Source organism: Malassezia sympodialis, genomic scaffold (assembly GCF_000349305.1).
Source record: "Malassezia sympodialis ATCC 42132 genomic scaffold, msy_sf_10, whole genome shotgun sequence".
Classification (NCBI taxonomy): domain Eukaryota; kingdom Fungi; phylum Basidiomycota; class Malasseziomycetes; order Malasseziales; family Malasseziaceae; genus Malassezia; species Malassezia sympodialis.
Window position 1 is genome coordinate 338,329 of NW_017387808.1, and position 17,064 is coordinate 355,392.

The 17,064-nt window shown below is 68.8% G+C and overlaps 7 protein-coding genes across 7 annotated transcripts; 3 read left to right on the forward strand and 4 right to left on the reverse strand.

Annotated features, from left to right (window-relative positions):
- Positions 1–1,400: 1,400 nt before the first annotated feature.
- PMT4 (Protein O-mannosyltransferase-like protein) lies at positions 1,401–3,585 on the reverse strand (the record flags this gene model as incomplete). The annotated part of the gene is made up of 2 exons (XM_018884146.1): positions 1,401–3,535; positions 3,561–3,585. The coding sequence occupies 2 exons, from the start codon at positions 3,583–3,585 to the stop codon at positions 1,401–1,403; spliced, it is 2,160 nt and encodes a 719-aa protein (XP_018740835.1).
- Positions 3,586–3,784: 199 nt separating this feature from the next.
- MSY001_2302 (uncharacterized protein) lies at positions 3,785–4,909 on the forward strand (the record flags this gene model as incomplete). The annotated part of the gene is made up of 1 exon (XM_018884147.1): positions 3,785–4,909. The coding sequence occupies one exon, from the start codon at positions 3,785–3,787 to the stop codon at positions 4,907–4,909; it is 1,125 nt and encodes a 374-aa protein (XP_018740836.1).
- A 14-nt stretch (positions 4,910–4,923) lies between these two features.
- On the reverse strand, positions 4,924–7,797 carry MSY001_2303 (uncharacterized protein; the record flags this gene model as incomplete). The annotated part of the gene is made up of 1 exon (XM_018884148.1): positions 4,924–7,797. One exon carries the CDS (start codon positions 7,795–7,797, stop codon positions 4,924–4,926), a length of 2,874 nt encoding a protein of 957 aa, XP_018740837.1.
- A 242-nt stretch (positions 7,798–8,039) lies between these two features.
- Positions 8,040–8,873, forward strand: MSY001_2304 (uncharacterized protein; the record flags this gene model as incomplete). The annotated part of the gene is made up of 1 exon (XM_018884149.1): positions 8,040–8,873. The coding sequence occupies one exon, from the start codon at positions 8,040–8,042 to the stop codon at positions 8,871–8,873; it is 834 nt and encodes a 277-aa protein (XP_018740838.1).
- Positions 8,874–8,954: 81 nt separating this feature from the next.
- MSY001_2305 (uncharacterized protein) lies at positions 8,955–11,102 on the reverse strand (the record flags this gene model as incomplete). Its single annotated transcript, XM_018884150.1, has 3 exons — positions 8,955–9,108; positions 9,250–10,990; positions 11,015–11,102. The coding sequence occupies 3 exons, from the start codon at positions 11,100–11,102 to the stop codon at positions 8,955–8,957; spliced, it is 1,983 nt and encodes a 660-aa protein (XP_018740839.1).
- A 232-nt stretch (positions 11,103–11,334) lies between these two features.
- On the forward strand, positions 11,335–12,331 carry MSY001_2306 (uncharacterized protein; the record flags this gene model as incomplete). Its single annotated transcript, XM_018884151.1, has 2 exons — positions 11,335–11,669; positions 11,695–12,331. 2 exons carry the CDS (start codon positions 11,335–11,337, stop codon positions 12,329–12,331), a joined length of 972 nt encoding a protein of 323 aa, XP_018740840.1.
- Positions 12,332–12,356: 25 nt separating this feature from the next.
- On the reverse strand, positions 12,357–16,872 carry MSY001_2307 (uncharacterized protein; the record flags this gene model as incomplete). The annotated part of the gene is made up of 2 exons (XM_018884152.1): positions 12,357–12,382; positions 12,447–16,872. 2 exons carry the CDS (start codon positions 16,870–16,872, stop codon positions 12,357–12,359), a joined length of 4,452 nt encoding a protein of 1,483 aa, XP_018740841.1.
- Between the last annotated feature and the right edge of the window lie 192 nt (positions 16,873–17,064).

A 17,064-nucleotide genomic window follows, 5' to 3' on the forward strand; every position in this document is an offset into this window, starting at 1 on the left:
GCCTAGGTACGAGCTTGTCCCTGACGCAGCGCGAAAACAGCGACCTTTACCTCTCACTCTGAGCGCGTCGGCGCCTGGGTCCTCGATACGCGCGGGGCCTTGGCGCGCGCGCTGGACCAGGCGCCTCCAGACACCGCAGCCTCGCTCCTGCAGGTACGCTCGTACACTTACCCAGTGTGTCGATGCCTTTGTGACACATACGCATGCGTCGCCGCTGCACAGCTCGCACGCCGACGCGCTGCGCGCGTCGGTGGAGCGGTGGAGCGCCGTGCCCACGACGATGGTCGATGCGTACCGTGTGCTGTCGCGGTGGCCCGAGACGCCCGCGGACGCGATGCCTCGCCTGCTTTCCCTGCTCCACACAGCCGCGCCTGGCGTCGCGGAACAGGCATGGCGCGTCGCAGCCGAATGGGCGACGGAGGCGTGTGCCTCGGCGTGGCTCACACAGCTGGAGAGCGACGTGGCTGCTTCCGCGCCGCAGCGACGCACGGGCGCGGCCTACATGCTCGGCCGGCTACTCACCGCACAATCGCAGCACCGCACGAGCGATGCGGAGCGCCTGTGTGCGCTAGTGCCCCGCCTGTGTGGTGACTCTCATGAGCCAGTCCTGCTCGAGATGTGCCGGCTGTGGCCCGAGTACAGCCAAATACAGGGCTTCGACGTGCGCTGTGTCGCCGTGCTGGACCCGCTCCGGCGCGGCAGCGCGCCAGTGCGCGCCGAGTGCGCGCGCGCTGTGGGTGTCTGGGTGGAGCGTGCCGCCCAGCCAGGGCCGCCTGCGCTACAGGCGTGGCTCAGCGAGCACCTGTGGGGCGCTCAGGGACTCGTGCACGACCCTGCCCCTACGACGCGTGCGCGTGCCATGTGGGCGCTTGCCAACTGGTGTGCGGTGACAGAGCACTACGCCCCTGTGCCGCAGCAAGTGGCGCTGCGTGCGCTCACGGACGATGAGCGGGTCTCTGTGCATGCTGTGCGAGCCGTCGGGAGCCTCCTGCGTCTGGCGCCGGCGCCGGTGGTCGAGGAGGCGCTGCGCGAGGCGCGCGTGCTTATGGCGCAGGACCACGCGCCCAAAGTGCGGTGGAATGCCATGGCATGCATTGCGCGCGTCCTCGAGCGTGAGCAGTCGACGCCGCCCGCGGCATGGGCCGTGGGCGTGGAGTGCATGGCGGCGGCCCTCGACGACCCCCTGTTCAAGGTGAAGCGCATTGCTCTGCAGGCGCTCGTAGGCGTGCCGGAAGACGTGTGGGACGTGCTGCCTGGCGCGACGCGCGCCGCCGTGCGGGCCGCGGTCGAGGCGGCGCAGGCGCAGCTGGACGTCGCCGTGCAGCATGCTACGTTTTCCGAGGCGCAGCTGCATGCGCGCGACTGTGTGGCGCTGGTGCAGCAGCTGACCACGGCATGGACTACTTGAGGAACTGCATCCGCCACGTCGGGCGCCACTGGCGCGCACGGATCGCGTCGGCGTCGAGGCCCACGTGACCGTACGTGAGCGGCGCCATAAAGACAAACATGCCGAGGAGCGCCAGCGTGAGCAGGGTGCCCGCCACGTACGTCGCGAGCACGGGACGGCGGCGCATGTGCGGGCGCAGGCGGCCAGGTGCCAGTAGGGGCCCGGGCGGGCTGAGCGGCAGGTCCATCGCCGCGCTTGTCAGCTCGTCCAGCACACTGCCCATCGCGAGCACACTGCACACGTGCGCGGGCAAGTAGTGGTGGAGGAAGAGCTGGCGCTGCATGAGGAAGAAGGGCAGGTAGTGCCACGCCCACGCCATGACAAAGAAGCCCGTCGTGCGGAGGCTCCGCTGGCGCACGACCGATGGGATGCAGTACACGCCGCGGCGGCGGAAGAGCAGGTCCATCGTGTAGATGGCGCCAAACACCAGGAGGCCCAGCACGGCGCCCCACCAGCTGACGAGGTTCGGCAGAAAGACGATCTGCTTCTGCTCCGGATTGCTCGACCAGTACGCCACGCCATCCGACACGAGCGGCCAGGACTGTGGGCGGCTCGCGTACGGGTGCTCGCTCGTCAGGCGGTTGTTCTGGTCGAGCATCGTCGTCTGCAGCTCCACAAACTTGTCCATGAAGCTGATCGGCTCGGGATCGCGCGGGCGGTCGGGGCGCCGCGTGCGCAGCTCGTACATGGGCGAGTCGGGGTCCGGATGCACGTCGTCCACGAACCAAAGCGCGGTCTTGTCCATGGCATTCTTGTTGCCGTTCACCTCGAGCTGCGCGAACGCCCAGTCAGGCAGGACGCCGTCCTGGTACGTCCAGAGCGCAACGCGCGTCTCCTTGTGGACCAGGTGCACGAGCGTGCGCCGGCTGCTCCAGTACGTGCTGTTCGCGACGCCGCCAAAGATGTGCACCTCAAACACCGTGTTCGCCTCGTCCTCCGCGAGATCGCCCGCAGGGATCGTCGTAACCTCCTCGTTCGTCGGCATCAGCGGTGCCGCCACGTCGTGCGTGAGCAAGTACGAGTCTGTGTTGACGTGCAGGAGGCGGATCTTCTGGCCATGGTAGATGCGCCTGCGCGTCTTGTTAAATTGGCCACTCTCGTTGTCGACAGGGTCCAGCGGCATGATCTTCCACAGGCTGTTCGAGTCGGGCTGCTCGTGTGCCGTAACCTGCTGCCCCTGGCTCGAGATGCGCCCGTCGTCGTACTTGTGGGGGTAGGTGTGGGGGTGCGAATGCAGGTACGCGCCCGTCTTCTTGTGCTTGAGTGTGATGGTATCAAAGGCATGGAGCTCCATCGAGTGCTGCAGGAGGTCGTTGCCCTGCAGGCTCTGCTGGAAGCGCGGCGACATGAACACGTCGCCGGGGCCCGTGCGCGTGAGGATGGAAAAGTGCACGTAGAAGCAGCCCAGGTAGACGAACAGCGGCACGATCAGCAGGCCCAATGCGCGTGCGCACACGTGCTTCACGAACACGCGCAGCGTGAGCCCACGCCGAATGTCTAGCAGCGCCCACAGATCAGCGATCACGGCGGAGCCAATCGTCGCAAACGTCAACACACCAACGAGCTTGCACGACACGGTCAGCGCGAGCGAGACGCCCGTCGCAAGGAGCCACGCCCACCACACGGCGGTAAATGGGCGGTACCTCTGCTGGTAGAAGCGGATGTACGAGTACAGGCTCATTAGCACAAAGAGAACGAGCGGCGCATCGAGCAAGATGAGGCGCGTCTGCAGCACATGCGCATTGTCGACCAGGATGGCCATCGCACTACCGACAGCCACGATCCACGACGTGCCCGTCTCGCGCAAAATCTGGAACACGAGGGGGACTTGCAGCGCTCCGATCACCGCAGAGAGCGCGCGGATCTCGCGGTAGGGCACGCGCGGCTCAACGTACGAGTCGCCAATCTCCTCGAACTCGAACTGGCCGTCAAAGCCCGCGAGCCATGCGGCAAACGCGACGAGCAGCTTCGCGAGCGGGGGGTGCACATCGAAAAAGTAGCGCCGCGTCACGTAGTACGCGGCAAATTTGCCAAAGTGCACCTCATCAAAGACCACCTGCGACGGCTCGCCAATCTGGAAGAGGCGCACTCCCAGCGCGAGGACAGCTAGCACCACGGTTGTAACGCCGCCGAGCCATGTCCACGAGGCGCGAGCGGGCTTGGGCAACGCTCGGACGTGTGTATCGTGTACAGGAGCGGGCACAGGCGCTGGCATAGGCTCCGCGCCCGCCACACGCCGCCGACGCAGCTCCGAGTCGGCCTCCATTCGGTCGGGAGGCTTCGCGTGTGTGTGAGGACCGCGGTTGAGTATCACGTGCGAGGACCGTGCGCAGCTCCATGTCCGACACGCATCGCCTCGCGACGCGCGATGGGCGCCTAGCCGTGACGGTGCTCCGCTATGGCCTCACCATCCAGTCCATCGAGGTCAGGGCGCATGGCCACATTCACGACGTGATGGCAGGACCCGAAGACCCATGCGTGCATCGGACGCACGGCCGGCAGTTTTTTGGTCCGGTCATTGGCCGCTATGCGAACCGGCTGCCGGCCGGGCTCAGCCAGACGGGCCCCGTTGCGGTGCGTCTCGAAGAGTGGGGCGGTGCAGAAATCCACCACCATGGTGGCCCACCGCCGGCCGCCGCGCCGACCGAGGGCGTGGAGCAGCGGGGCCCGTGGGACTGTGTCTTGTGGACGCCGGTCGACGAGCCACAGCTCTTTGACGCACAGGCGCTCCGTGCGTGGGACGCCGTGGGTGTGTGGGCCATCGAGTCGCCAGATGGCGATCAGGGCTACCCTGGGCGTCTGCGCGTCGAGGCGTGCGTGGGCGTGTGTGCGGTGCCGGCGCGCATTGGCGACGTGCACGTCGAGTACCGCGCGCGGCTCATGGACGCTACGGACGCAACGCCACTGAACATGACGCAGCATTGGGGCTTTTACTTGGGCTCGCGCGATGGCAGCGTTCTGGATCATACGCTGCAGCTGGGGCCCCGCGGAGCGCCACTTGAGCGTCTCGCGCTGGACGCGCGCGGCGTGCCGACAGGCGAGCTGATCCCGTGCACGGACGCGGCGCACGACTGGCGCACCGGCAAGCGAATCGGTGCGTCTATGCCGCCAGGCGGCTATGACCACTTTTACGTGTGGGGCCCAAGCGCAGCATGCGTAGCTCGTATGCAAGGTGCCTGTGGCGTGACGATGGACGTGACGACGAACCAGACGGGGGTGCAGCTGTATACGGCCAACGCGGCGTCGCCCCTCGACGGGACGGCGAAGCGTGCGCACCGCGAGGGTGCGGCGTATGGGCCCCACTGTGCGGCCTTTCTCGAGTTTTCGGCGCCGCACGCCACGTTCCTGCGTGCGCCGCTGGCGCGCCGCGTTGGGACCGACACGCTCCTGCGCCGCGGAGAGACGTACCGCCACGTGGTAGCATTGGCCTTGGATGAGGTGGGAGAAGTGGGTGATGCATAGCGCGATCTATCAACCTAATTGTTCATGACACGGAGATTCGAGGGCTCGTGGGCCGCATAGGCCTGTGTTTCAGGGAAGCGGAACGAGGCCGAGCGGCGGGGCACGTCACCGTGCACCATGGTCTGACCTTCGACCGAGTTGGCGTACATCGAGCCGTTTTCGTCCATGTTGCTGGTAACCTCGGCGCCGCTCGAGCGCTGCACACCGTCCATGTAGCCGTACGAGGGAGACGCCGGGTCAAAGGTCGCCGACGCCGGCATGTACGCCTGCGCGTACGCATCATCGGACATGCCGTACGGATGCGAGGCGTCCATGGCGTATGGATGCGAGGCGTCCAGGGCGTACGGGTTCGACGGGTCCGTCGCGTACGAGTCCAGCACGGAGCGAGGACCCCGCACCGTGTGGCGGTCATCGTGGCCCATCATGCGGCCACCCGCAGGCGAGAGCGAGGACGGCGTGCCAGCGTGGCCCTGCATCGAGTAGCCAGACAGGTTCGACGAGCGGCCGGGCAGATCATAGTCGACGACATCGCGCAGAGGGCGCTGCAGCCACAGCGACGAGACGGGCGGCGCGGACGAACCCTTGTCGTACAGCACACCGTTCGACTTGAGCTCGGCAATCTTTTGTGACTCGCGACGCTTCTTGTACGCGTACAGACCACCCACCACAGCACCCACAGCAAGAGCCGCTGCGCCAAGGACGCCACCAGCAATGGCACCCGAGTTCGTCGTCTGGTCGTCGCCGCCCGAGTTCTGGTCGTCCTGCGCTGCACTGGGCGAGGATGCCGGCGAGTCAGACGAGGAGTTGGCATCGTCCTTGTCGGCCTGCGCATCGTTGCCGTCCTGCGCACCATCCTGTGCACCGCCATCCTGACCTTGGCCGTCCTGCGCATCGCCATTCGCATGGTTGCTGCCGTCTTGCTCCTCGCCGCTGGCGGCGTTGCTGCCGTCTTGCGCATCGCCGTTCGCGTGGTTGCTGCCGTCCTGCGCGGGCGGGCCCTGGTCAGCGGGAGCCTTGCTGGCGGCAGCCTTGTTTGCAGAAGCTTGGCTTGCCGACGCCTGGCTTGCCGACGCCTTGCTCGCCGATGCCTTGCTCGCCGATGCCTTGCTTGCCGATGCCTTGCTCGCCGATGCCTTGCTCGCCGACGACACACTCGCCGACGACTCCTGAGGCGTCGGGATGCGCGACATGTCCGGCAGGCTCATCGACGTCGGCTTCGCACCGCCGCGTGTCGAGCTTGCGCGGACCGCCGAGGTCGGCTGGTACGTCGCCGAGGTCGGCGTCGACTCCGCGCCGAGCATGTTCTGCGTGACACGCGCCGAGACAATGGCCGAGAGCTTGTCCGTCCAACGGAAACCCATAATGTTCTCGCGCGTGTCCATGTACATGACAAGAGGGTCGCTGGCATTCTCGTTCGTGCCGCCGCGCTTCTCCAGGCCGTACGCCGTGCTCTGGTGCTGCTGGCCGAACGCCACGACCAGCACATCGTCGACCATGACCGCCGAGTGGTACGCACGCTTCGAGGGGCGCGGGCCGTTCTCCGGCGGCGCACGGTAGTGGATGCGGGTCCAGCGCGCGGGCGTGTGCGACGCATCGAGCATGTACATCTCGTCGGTCGGCTCCTTGCTTACGTTCTTCCAGTCGTGGTGCATCTTGTAGCCACCGTACACGAGCACGCGGCCGTCATTCGTGTGCACCGCCGAGTGACCCACACGGGGCGAGGGAATGTCGCCCGTCGTGCCCCACTTGGCCCACTGGCCGGACGAGAGGTCCATGGCCCACGGCTGCGCAAAGTCCACAAGCGTGCGGCTCTTGTCACGGCCTCCGAGGAACAGGAGCGGCGTCTCGTCGCGGTTCGTCTGGCTGTTGTGGATCAGCGGCATCTGCACCGCAGCATAGTCGACCACCGGCACAGTGCTGAGGTTCTGGGACATCGCAAACGACTGGGCCTCCGCCTTGGCAAACTGCTTCGGCGGGCTGCACTGCTGGTCGAGCGGGGGGCCAATGAAGAGCAGGTCCATCGAGGAGGCGATCGGCTTGTGCGCGCCCTTCGACTGGCACGCCGCCTCGACGTCCTCGCCACCCCACACCATCAGTGCCACGTCCTCCTGGTCCGGCAGGAGCGAGCGCGTGAGCACAGCACCGGCGTGGGAGCGGCGCGTCGGCTGCGTGCCGTTCGTGCGGATCGGCTTCCAGGTGCCGACCAGCGTCTGGTTCTTCTTCTCGAGGCTGTACGTGTGCAGGTCGTGTGTCTTTTCGCCACAGTCCTCGGGCTTGCCGCCCACGACCCACAGCGTATCGACGAGGTGGCCGTCCGTCGCGCCACACACGCTCGTCGACACGTACGACGACGCGTACGCCGCCTTGGGCGCCGCCACCGAGTCGTTGCCGCGCTGGACGCGCAGCCACGGCATGCGCTTCACCGACGCACGCGTGCTCTGCAGGTTCGTCAGACCCGACATGTCGAGCGCGAGCGTCTCGTTCGAGACGTGGCCCTGGTCGTCGAGCTGGCCACCCACGAACACAATCGTTTGGCTGCCCTGCATGTACTGCGCCGTCGCGCCCCAGCGCGGCGCAGGCGTCGCATTGGAGTAGCGCGCCATGTCCGGCTCGGGCATCTGGAACTGGCCCACACTGCCGAGCATCTTCATAAAGTCGGCCGCGACCGAGCCGTCCTGCTGAGGCGTACCGGGCGAGTCGGTCTGCTGCGCACCATACGCCTCACCCAGTTGCCCGAAGAGCTTCGTGCCAAAGAGGGCTGTCAGACCGCTGTCCTCGGTAGACGAGGGTCGCACACTCGTCGGAGTCGGCGCCGGCGCCGCGAGAGTGTGCGGGGCCGCTGCGATCAACGCAGCGACATAGGGAACCAGGGAAAGAAAGCGACCCATGATACGTGAAATCCACCAGGGATAATGCGTAGAGGACCAGCCTCAGGGGTACAAGGGACAAGAAAGGGGACTTGGAGACCGGCTCCAAGGAACGAGGGGGCAGAAGGGTGGCGTCCACCCAGGGCCGCGGGCGCTTCTTGTACCCCAGCGGCGTAGATGTTGCACAGGGCGCGTGGAGTCGCCGAAGAGTTTACGTGCCTCCACATGACCCCCACCGGCGCGGCCCGTCTTGGCGCATCGCTATGTACGACGTGCTGCGGGCCCAGCCGCTGGCACGCGCGGACCTCCCGGCGCCGGGCACCACGGAATGGCGGGCATTTCTTCGTGATCTCGTGCACGATGCGCTGGCGATCCTGCGCATGAACAACACGTCCACGCGCTGGGGCTCGCTGAAGGGCTCCGTGTCGCTCGCGTCGATCCCGTCGATTGAGCCCAAAGGCACGCGGTTGCGGGGCGCGCACTGGCACTCGCGCTCGTCGCTGCATTTCCCCAAGGACACGGGCCTGCCGTTTGAGGTGTTTGAGGACGGGCTGCTTAAGGACCACACGCCGAACGAGCAGGCGTACATCCACGCGATGGAGCACGCCGAGTGCCTCGAGGAGCTTGTGCCGGGCCTCGCGGCCATCTGGCACATGCGCTACCAGACGCCCTGGGGCACGGCCAACCGCGACTTTGTGGAGCTGGTGCTGACGCTCCCCCTCCTGCCGCACGAGCTGCCCTACAGCCACTTCCACGAGCTCGCGATGCTCGAGGCGCTCGACAGCGGAGCGTGGCCCTCGACGCCCGATGTGCCGCGCGCCGAGCCGCCCGCACTGCGCTCATTCATGGTCGTGAGCGTGCCCATCGAGCATGCGCCGACGCCCGGCTACGTGCGTGCGTACTACGCGGCCGTCGAGGGCGTCCGAGAAGACCTGCTCGGCACGCGACTCGGCGAGGTCGGCGTGCAGTGGCTCATGTCCACACAGACGGACGCGCAGGGCTGGATCCCCCAGTGGGTGCAGGAATGGGCGATGCCCTCGCAGATTGCCGTGGATGTACCGAGCTTCCTGGCGTGGGTGCGCGCGAAGCGCGCGTAGCTACAAAAGGTCCAGTAGGTTGGACGAGGCAGCCGTAGTAGGCGCTGGCGCCGGGGCAGGCGCTGGTGTATCGAAGCTGGGTCAGCACGCGCACGTACATGCCGAGGAGGTCGTCCATCGCGGCCGGCGCGGCGCCCGGCGCCGGCGCACGGGCCGCGCTGCTGGCCATGGCCGGCGTCGAGAAGGCGTCGTCGCCGAGCAGGTCGCCCAGGCTTCCGAGGCTCTGGGCAGCCGCCTGTGTGGCTGTTGCCGCCGCGGCCGGCGCATCGTCGCTGAGGTCGAGCAGAGCCTCGCTCTTCTCGCCCTGGGCCACCGTGGCGATCGCGCGCGAGCGCGCCGCCTCGTCGTTGTGGCTGTGTGAGTACACGCAACGTACAGTGCTTGGATGGACTCGAGGCCCATGCGGCCATGGCCAATGAACGTCGATGCGGGCTTGTGGTACACGCTCGAGAGGAGCGAAATCTCGCGCAGCAGCTCGTTGAGCAGGGGGCGCGACACGGTCGTCAGGGGGATCGAGATCGGCGGCGCTGGCGCGAGGACCACGGCGCGGGCCGCGTCGCCGTCGGCGCTCGAGAGGAGGCGCCAGTAGATAAACGCACGGTCGCGCAGGTCGGCGTTGTCGCATGCCTGTGTGGCCTTTTCGAGCACGTCCTGCACAATCTTCTGCGCGAGGCCCGACTCGGGCTTCTTGAGGAAGAGCTTGACGATGGCCGTGAGCGTCTGGAACTGGACCTCGGGCTCGTCGTCGACAAAGTGCTCGAGGAAGACGGCGAGCTGCTCGGCGACATTGTCGATTTTCTCGGCGTACTCGCCGAGGATCCACACGAGCGCGGCCTTGGCCTCGGGCTCGTCCATCTCGTCCATATTCGCGCACAGCTGGGGGATGATGCGGGTGTACTGGTGGGGGTACTTGCGGAAGATGTCCTTGACGACGACGGTGGCCTCCTGCACGACATAGTTCACGCGCGAGTCGATCAGCTCGAGCAGCACGTAGACGCAGCGCTCCGCGGCGGCCTCGATGGCGATCGCACACTGGCCGATCGCGCGGATCGCGCGGCGCACGAACTCGACGTCGACTTCGGTCGCATACTCCTTGAGCTCGCTCAGCAGCATATCGACGTTGCTCTCCTTCGCGAGCTTGATCATCACGTCGACCTTTTCGGCCTTGACGTACGGCGGATCGTTGTACTTGCAGAAAAAGACGCGCAGTTCGTTCTGCAGGATCTCGGGGTACTTTTGCAGGATCAGGTTGATGTTGCGCAGGGCGACCCACTGGACCTCGGGCTCGCTCGTCACGAGCGTCACGAGCGGCGGTGCCATCTTCCGGATGAGCTGCTGCACAAACTCGGGCTTGCCCGTGGCTTCCATATGCACAAGCACGACCTTGACGGCGCCGAGGACGACGCTGCCATTCGCGTGCTGGAACTGGGGGATGACACGCTCGCAGATGTGTTCAGCCTCGCGCGCGTCCGCACTGCGGTACGCCGCGAGCGTTTGGAGAAGGACGAGGCGGCCCCACTCGCTGCACTCGTTGAGCGCGATGAGGAGCTTCATCAGCACGTCCGAGTCGAGCACAAAGACGGGCTCGCCGTTCAGGCGCAGCTCCTGCGCCGTCTCGTGGATATCGTTGAGCGCGGCGACCGCGTTCGCGACGACCATGGGGTTGTTGTCGGTGATCATGCTCTTGACGTGGTCGACGAAGCCGCCCTCGAGGGCGAGCTCGGGCTTGAGGCTGAACAGCTTGGCGACGCAGATCACTGCCGTCTTGCGCACGTAGGGGCTCTCGTCTGCGAGCGCGCGGCGGAGTGGCTCGGGCAGGTAGTCGATGATCTTCTCGGCGCGCAGGCAGCCCATGGTGCGGATGGCCAGGGCGCGCACGAGGGGGTTCGGGTCTTCGGCGTCCTTGACGAAGGTGTTGACCGCGAGGATGACGAGCTCAGGCTGTGTCTTGGCATAGTTCATGAGGTACAGGTACACGAGCTTTTTCTGCTCGAGGTCTTCCGTCTGCATGTTCTTGAGCACGTCGGGAAAGAGCGCGGACACGTCCTTGCCGACGGTCATGTTCGCGATGACCCGCTTGATTCCATCCTTGCGGCGCTCGCGGTACTCGCTGTTCACTGGGGTCAGCTGCATTTACGCACAGTCTCCGCGGAGCTCGAACGTTTCGCCTGCTGTGAGTGCATCGTACGTACCCTTCCGCGGCGTGCCAAAGTAGCCCGGACGGCTCATGTCGGTCGTCGAGGCGTGCGTGGAGCGGCGCCGCCCGTGGCCGCCTGGCCCTGGCTAGGCAGTGATAGACTCACCCCCTGCAAGAATACGGTAATGTGCTGGCCGTATGGTCTAGTAGTATGATTCTCGCTTTGGGAGAATCGCGCCTTAATTGCGAGAGGTCCTGGGTTCAATTCCCAGTGCGGCCCTTTTTTGCCCCTTTTTTTGCGAGACCGCTGCCCCTCCGCCCGCCATGCCCCGCGCCGTGTCCGAGCGCATCACGAGCGCACGCACGCAGGCGGCGGCGGCCTCGCCACGCTCCGCGCCCCATACGCAGCAGAACTCGAGTGCGACGACGAAGAACCCCATCTTCAACACGGACCGGTTTGGCCAGCACATCCTCAAAAACCCGCTCGTGGCGCAGGGCATCGTCGACAAGGCGAACTTGAAGCCCACCGACGCCGTGCTGGAAGTCGGTCCCGGTACGGGTAATCTGACGGTGCGCATCCTCGAGAAGGCCAAGCGGGTCACCGTCGTGGAAATGGACCCCCGCATGGCCGCCGAGCTCACGAAGCGTGTGCAGGGCAAGTACGTACGCTATCGACTGACGCAGGCCTGAGCAGCGCAAGCTCGAAATCGTCCTGGGCGACGTGATCAAGACGGAGCTCCCCTACTTCGACGTGGTCATCAGCAACACGCCCTACCAAATCTCGTCGCCCCTCGTGTTCAAGCTGCTCTCCCACCGGCCGCTCTTCCGGTGCGCCATCCTCATGTTCCAGCGCGAGTTTGCGATGCGCCTCGTCGCCCGGCCCGGCTCGCCGCTCTGGGGCCGCCTCTCCGCCAACGTGCAGCTGTACGCCAAGGTCGATCATATCATGAAAGTCGCGCGCGGCTCGTTCCGCCCGCCGCCCAACGTCGACAGCAGTGTCGTGCGCATTGTCCCGCTGAATCCGCCGCCGCCGATCCGCTTCGAGGAGTTTGACGGCCTTACACGCATTGTGTTTAGCCGCCGCAACAAGGTGCTGCGCGCCTGCTTCTTCAGCGCGCGCGGCGTCCTCGAGATGATGGAGGCCAACTGGAAGACGTACTGCGCCGAACACAGCGTCTCTGTCGAGGGCGTCTCGTTCCCCGATAAGGTCGACGGCGTGCTACAGCGCCTTGGCATGAGCGAGGCGCGCGCCGCCAAACTCGACGTCGACGAGCTGCTCGCACTGCTCTCGGCCTTCCATGACGAGGGCATTCATTTCTAGTCGGACGTACATAGAGCCCAGCTCGCTACGCACTGCTGCACCAGGGGCTCGCTCCCCAAGACTCGCCGCAGGACATGCGTGGCCAGGGCCGGCGGCGTCGACGCATGGCGCGCACGCAGCCGCGCCACGTCCGCCGCGCTCGGCGCCTCGAGCAGCGCGAGGGCCCACGCCGCCTCGCGCACGAGCGGCGCGCCCCGCAAGTACGCGGACACGCCCGGCATGCTCGGCCCGAGCTGCTGCGTCAGCTGCCACGCCAGACCGTCCAGCACGTCGCGCGGCACGAGCCGGTCGCGCGTGCCACGCAGCCGCGCATCGGCCGCCGAGCGGTACAGCGCACGCAGCAGGGCCACATCCTGCACAAAGAGCACGCGGTCCGGCGCCTCGGGCTGCTGCCAGCCGGCCCAGAGCGCCAGGTACACGCGCGGGAGCATCGGCGTGTCGTGGAGAAGGCCATCCAGGAGGACAGACGCACAAAACGAGGCAAACGGCGCCGCAGCGCCACACACGTAGCGCACGAGCCCCTGGACCTCGGGCGCCGTCGTAAACCCTTGCACAAGCACACGCAAGTCCTGCAGGTGCCGCGCGCCTTCCGCATCGGCCGTCCAGCGCGGCGCGGTGACCTGCGCCGTGCGCGCAAAGATGCTGCGGTGGCCGTGCGGGTCGTCCGCATACGTCAGGAACCCCGTCCGCCGCTGCACAGGAAGCCAGTGCACAGAGAGCGGCGCGGACGCCCGGAGCGGCACAGCCGCGGGCCAGTACCGCCGGCTGTCCGACACGGCCATCGCGCCCGTGGCCACAGCGTCCGGCGGCACAAGCGCCGGCGTCTCGAGGCGTGTGCCGCCGACCGACACTGGCAGGAAACACACATCGCCACTCGTCACGTCGTGCGCGGCCAGCAGGCGCGGCGACAGGGCCAGCACCCACAGGTGCCGCAGCGCCGGCAGATGGGCGCCCGTGTCGTCGGGCGCGAGGGGAAAGCGCGGCAGGCACGTCATCAGCAGGGCCGCCATCGCGCGATCGCTCCGCCCCACGCTGAAGCGGCCGCCGCCGAGGAACAAGAGACCGAGCGCCATATGCGTCGCCATGTGGCTGCCGTACGGCACGTCCAGCGCGCCGTGCGCCGCACGCAGCACACGCAGCGTATCCACGTCGCCCGTGCCGGCCATGACGCAGCCCAGCGCGAGACGCACCACGTCGTGCAGCATCGTGATGGCCGCCCGCACGAGGCGCGCCTCGTACGACGTGGGCGGCTCGGGCGCATAGGCCAGCTGGCGCAGCAGGAGCGCACGCGCACGCACATCGCCCGTGCCGGCGAACTGCAGGCCCAGCGCCAGGCATGCGCCCGCGCGAATGTAGTAGAAGGCGAGCGCCTGGTGCGGATCGAGCGCCGCAGGGTCCGTGAGCGCCGGGCACGCCGACGCCAGCCACGCATCGTCGGGCGTCGCGTCCCAGAGGATCAGCGCGCGCGCGAGCGCGCGCGTGAGCAGCAGGTCGGGGCGCATGTGCGCGAGTGCATCGAGCGCGGGCGGCTTGAGTGCCTCGGCCACGTCGCGCCGCCCACTGCGCAGAAACAGGAGCGCGAGCGCCAGGCTCGCGGCCGCCGCGCTGCGCACGGCCGCGAGCGGCGGCGTGTCGTCGGTGGGAGTGAGCAGGCGGCACAGCCGCGCCGTCAGCGCGAGGTCCGCGGCGCTCGACATGCCGGTACGCCGCGCGCGGCCGAGGTGCACGAGCCCGAGCGCGAGGCCAGCGCAGTGCGCGTACACGTCGCGGTGCCGATCGAGCGCCTCGCTCGTGTCGAGGGGCGCGTCGAGCTGCGCCACGAGGCGCGCGGCCGTCCAGCGGTGGTCCGTGCCGCAGAACACGAGGCCCATGCCGAGCAGGCCGGTCGCCTGCGTCAGCGGCGCCATGTGCAGCGGCACGCTCCCGGCCGGCAGGAACGCTGCGACCTGGACCGCCATGATCTGCCGCGCCACGGGGTCGCCCGTGCCGATAAACGAGGCGGCCAGGCCGAGCACGAGGCCCATCGTCGTGAGCGTGTGCCGCGGAGCGAGGTAGCGGTACGCATGGACCCGACCGAGCGTGCGCAGGTGCCCCTGCAGGCCCAGGCCCAGGAGGAAGCCGGCATGGCGCGCGCGCGCGCCGCGCGTATCGCCCGCATGCGCAAAGATCCAGCTCGAGTCGACCGGCGCCGCGCCAATCTCGAGCGCGGACGCGGCGCCATTGTGGAACTCGGGCCACTCGAGCTCGGCGGGCTCGTGCGTGTCGGTGAGGAGCGCGCCGTCCGGGAGCGTGCGCAGCGCGACACACAGGCGCGGCGTGCGCCATGTGCCGGTCGTGCGCAGCGTCTGGCTCGCGAGGCGGAACATGCCGCGGCCCACACACTGCGACAGGGTCCGCTCCGCGAGCGTGCGCGCAAGCGCCGAGGCCGCCGGCGACGTGCCCGTCTCGTCCGTCGGCAGGCGCGCAGTCTGCACGCGCGTCGTACACAGCATGCGCGCGACCTCGGCGAGGCGGTGGTCGCGGTGGAAGATGTGCGCACTCAGCGGATCCAGGCCGGGCGGGAGCGTCGCCTGCCGCGCCGCGCGCATCGTCACGGGCGGCGGCGGCGCAGCGAGCGACGCGGCGGCCGCGTCCGCGCGGCGCAGGAGCGCATACAGCGCGGGCGGGGCCTGCGCGGGCGGATCCAGCTGGCACGTCCGGAGCGCCTCCTCCAGAGGGAGCGCGAGGCCCGCAGGGAGGCGCTGCACGGTCCGCGCGTCCCAGTGCACGCGGAGGAGCGCATGCACGACGTCCGTGGCGGTGCCGTGCGCCAGCACGCCGTACACGTCGAGCAGCGCGTGCAAGAGCGGGCACCACGTCGCGAGGTGGCGCACAGGCGGCGTGTGTGTCGTGTCCGCCACCGTCTGCGCCAGCGCGTCGAGCGTGCGCGCGTCGCCATCGAGCGTCGCACGCAGCGTCGCATACACGTCCGGCGGCGCCGGCGGGCCGCCGCCGGTCTGCGAGACGGCTCGCACCGGGTACACACGCGTCCACGCGTCGAGCCACGCGCCCCACCCCAGGCGCTCGAGGAGAGGCACGAGCAGGGCCACAAGGCGCGGCGCATCGGTGCGCCGGCGCGCGAGATCGATCATGGCGTCCTGCGCGAGAAAGTGCAGCACGACCGCGACGCCCGCATCGGACGGCCGCGGCTCGCCGGCGCCGGCCGCCGCCGGCGGCGCGGCGGCGTAGCCGAGAGCCGTCAGCAGCGAGCGCGCGTGGGCCTCGCACGTGTGCGCCGGGCCTGTCGCCGCCTCGTCGACGGCGAGGACCTGCGCGAGGCCCGCCCAGGTGCATGGCGCACGAGCCCACTGCGCCAGCAGCGCGCTCGCCGTCGACACCGGCAGCGCGAGACTGAGCGCGTCGAGGACGCGCGCGGCGAGCGCATCGCCCGGCCGCGCATACACGGGATGCGGCGCCCACGCGCCACGTACGAGCAGCTGGGCGTCGTCGTCGACGCGCACGCGCGTCGCGTCGTGCGCCCACGGCACGGCGGCGGCCGGCCCTGGCGGGCCACACACGAGCCACGCCGTATGGTGCGCATCGATATGAAGGAGCGCGTCGTTCGGGCGCACGAGCGACACGCACGCGACGTCGCGCGCGGCGAAGACGGCGTCGGCGTCCGCATGGTGCGGCGCATGCAGCGTCGGGCCCGCGCCGACACAGCGGCAGAACACGCGCTCGGAGGCGCGCACGAAGATGTACAGGCGCTCGTAGAACCACAGCACGCGCACGCTGTGGGCGTCGTCCGGCGCATGGGCGAGCTCCGGCACGGTGATCTCTTCGAGGAGCACGACGCAGGCGTGTGCGTGCGCCAGGTGCGCAAAGAGGGGGTGGGGCGCGCCGCTCGGGGGCGCCATGTCCACGTCCGAGAGGCTGTGCGTGGCGCGGCGCCCGAGCAGCGCGGCGTCCTGCTCGGGCTCGAGGAGCGGGAGCGGCGGGTGGTACTCGGACGCGCGCCGCGCGCCGAGCTCGCTCACGCGGCTCGAGCGCCGCAGCGACTTGCGCGAGCGCACCGCGCTGGGCGCGGGGGGCGGCGCGGCATGCGTCTTGGGCGCGGCGCGCTGCTGCAGCGGCTCGGACGACGTCACATACTGGTACACGCGCAGGGCGCGGCGCTCGCGGCTGAGCGACACGAGCAGCGCAGCGGGGCAGGTGCGCCCGTCGCTCGCCCACACGATCTGCTCGCCGCTCTCGGGGAAGGGCGCCGTGGCGCCGTGCACGACCGGCGCGCCGTCCTCGCGCTGCAGCGCGGCCGCGCGCGTCCACGGCGCGGCCTCGTCAAAGAGACTGCGCACGTAGTAGGCGCCCGGGAGCGCCGCGCCGCTCGTGTGCGCATGCGCATCGCGCACGATCAGCACGCCCGTGTGCAGCGGCCACACGCGCGCCGCGCAGAACGACAGCGGCACGGACGCCGCGTGGCCGAGGCGCGGCACATGCACGTACAGCAGGCGGTCCAGCGCCACGCACACGACCGCCTCGCACGTGTCCTGCGTGACGTACATGTGCGCCGTGCACGCCGCGCGCACGCGCTCCGGGAAGGTGTACGTGCGCACGAGCGTGGCGCCCCGCCACAGCTGCACGGCGTGTGCGTGCCACGTCAGCTCGACGCCGTCCAGCGCAGGGCCCAGTGTGCCCCGCGGCGCGCGCCAGCGCCCCGGCTCTGCGTGCGCGCCGACGCGCGCCATCGCACGCAG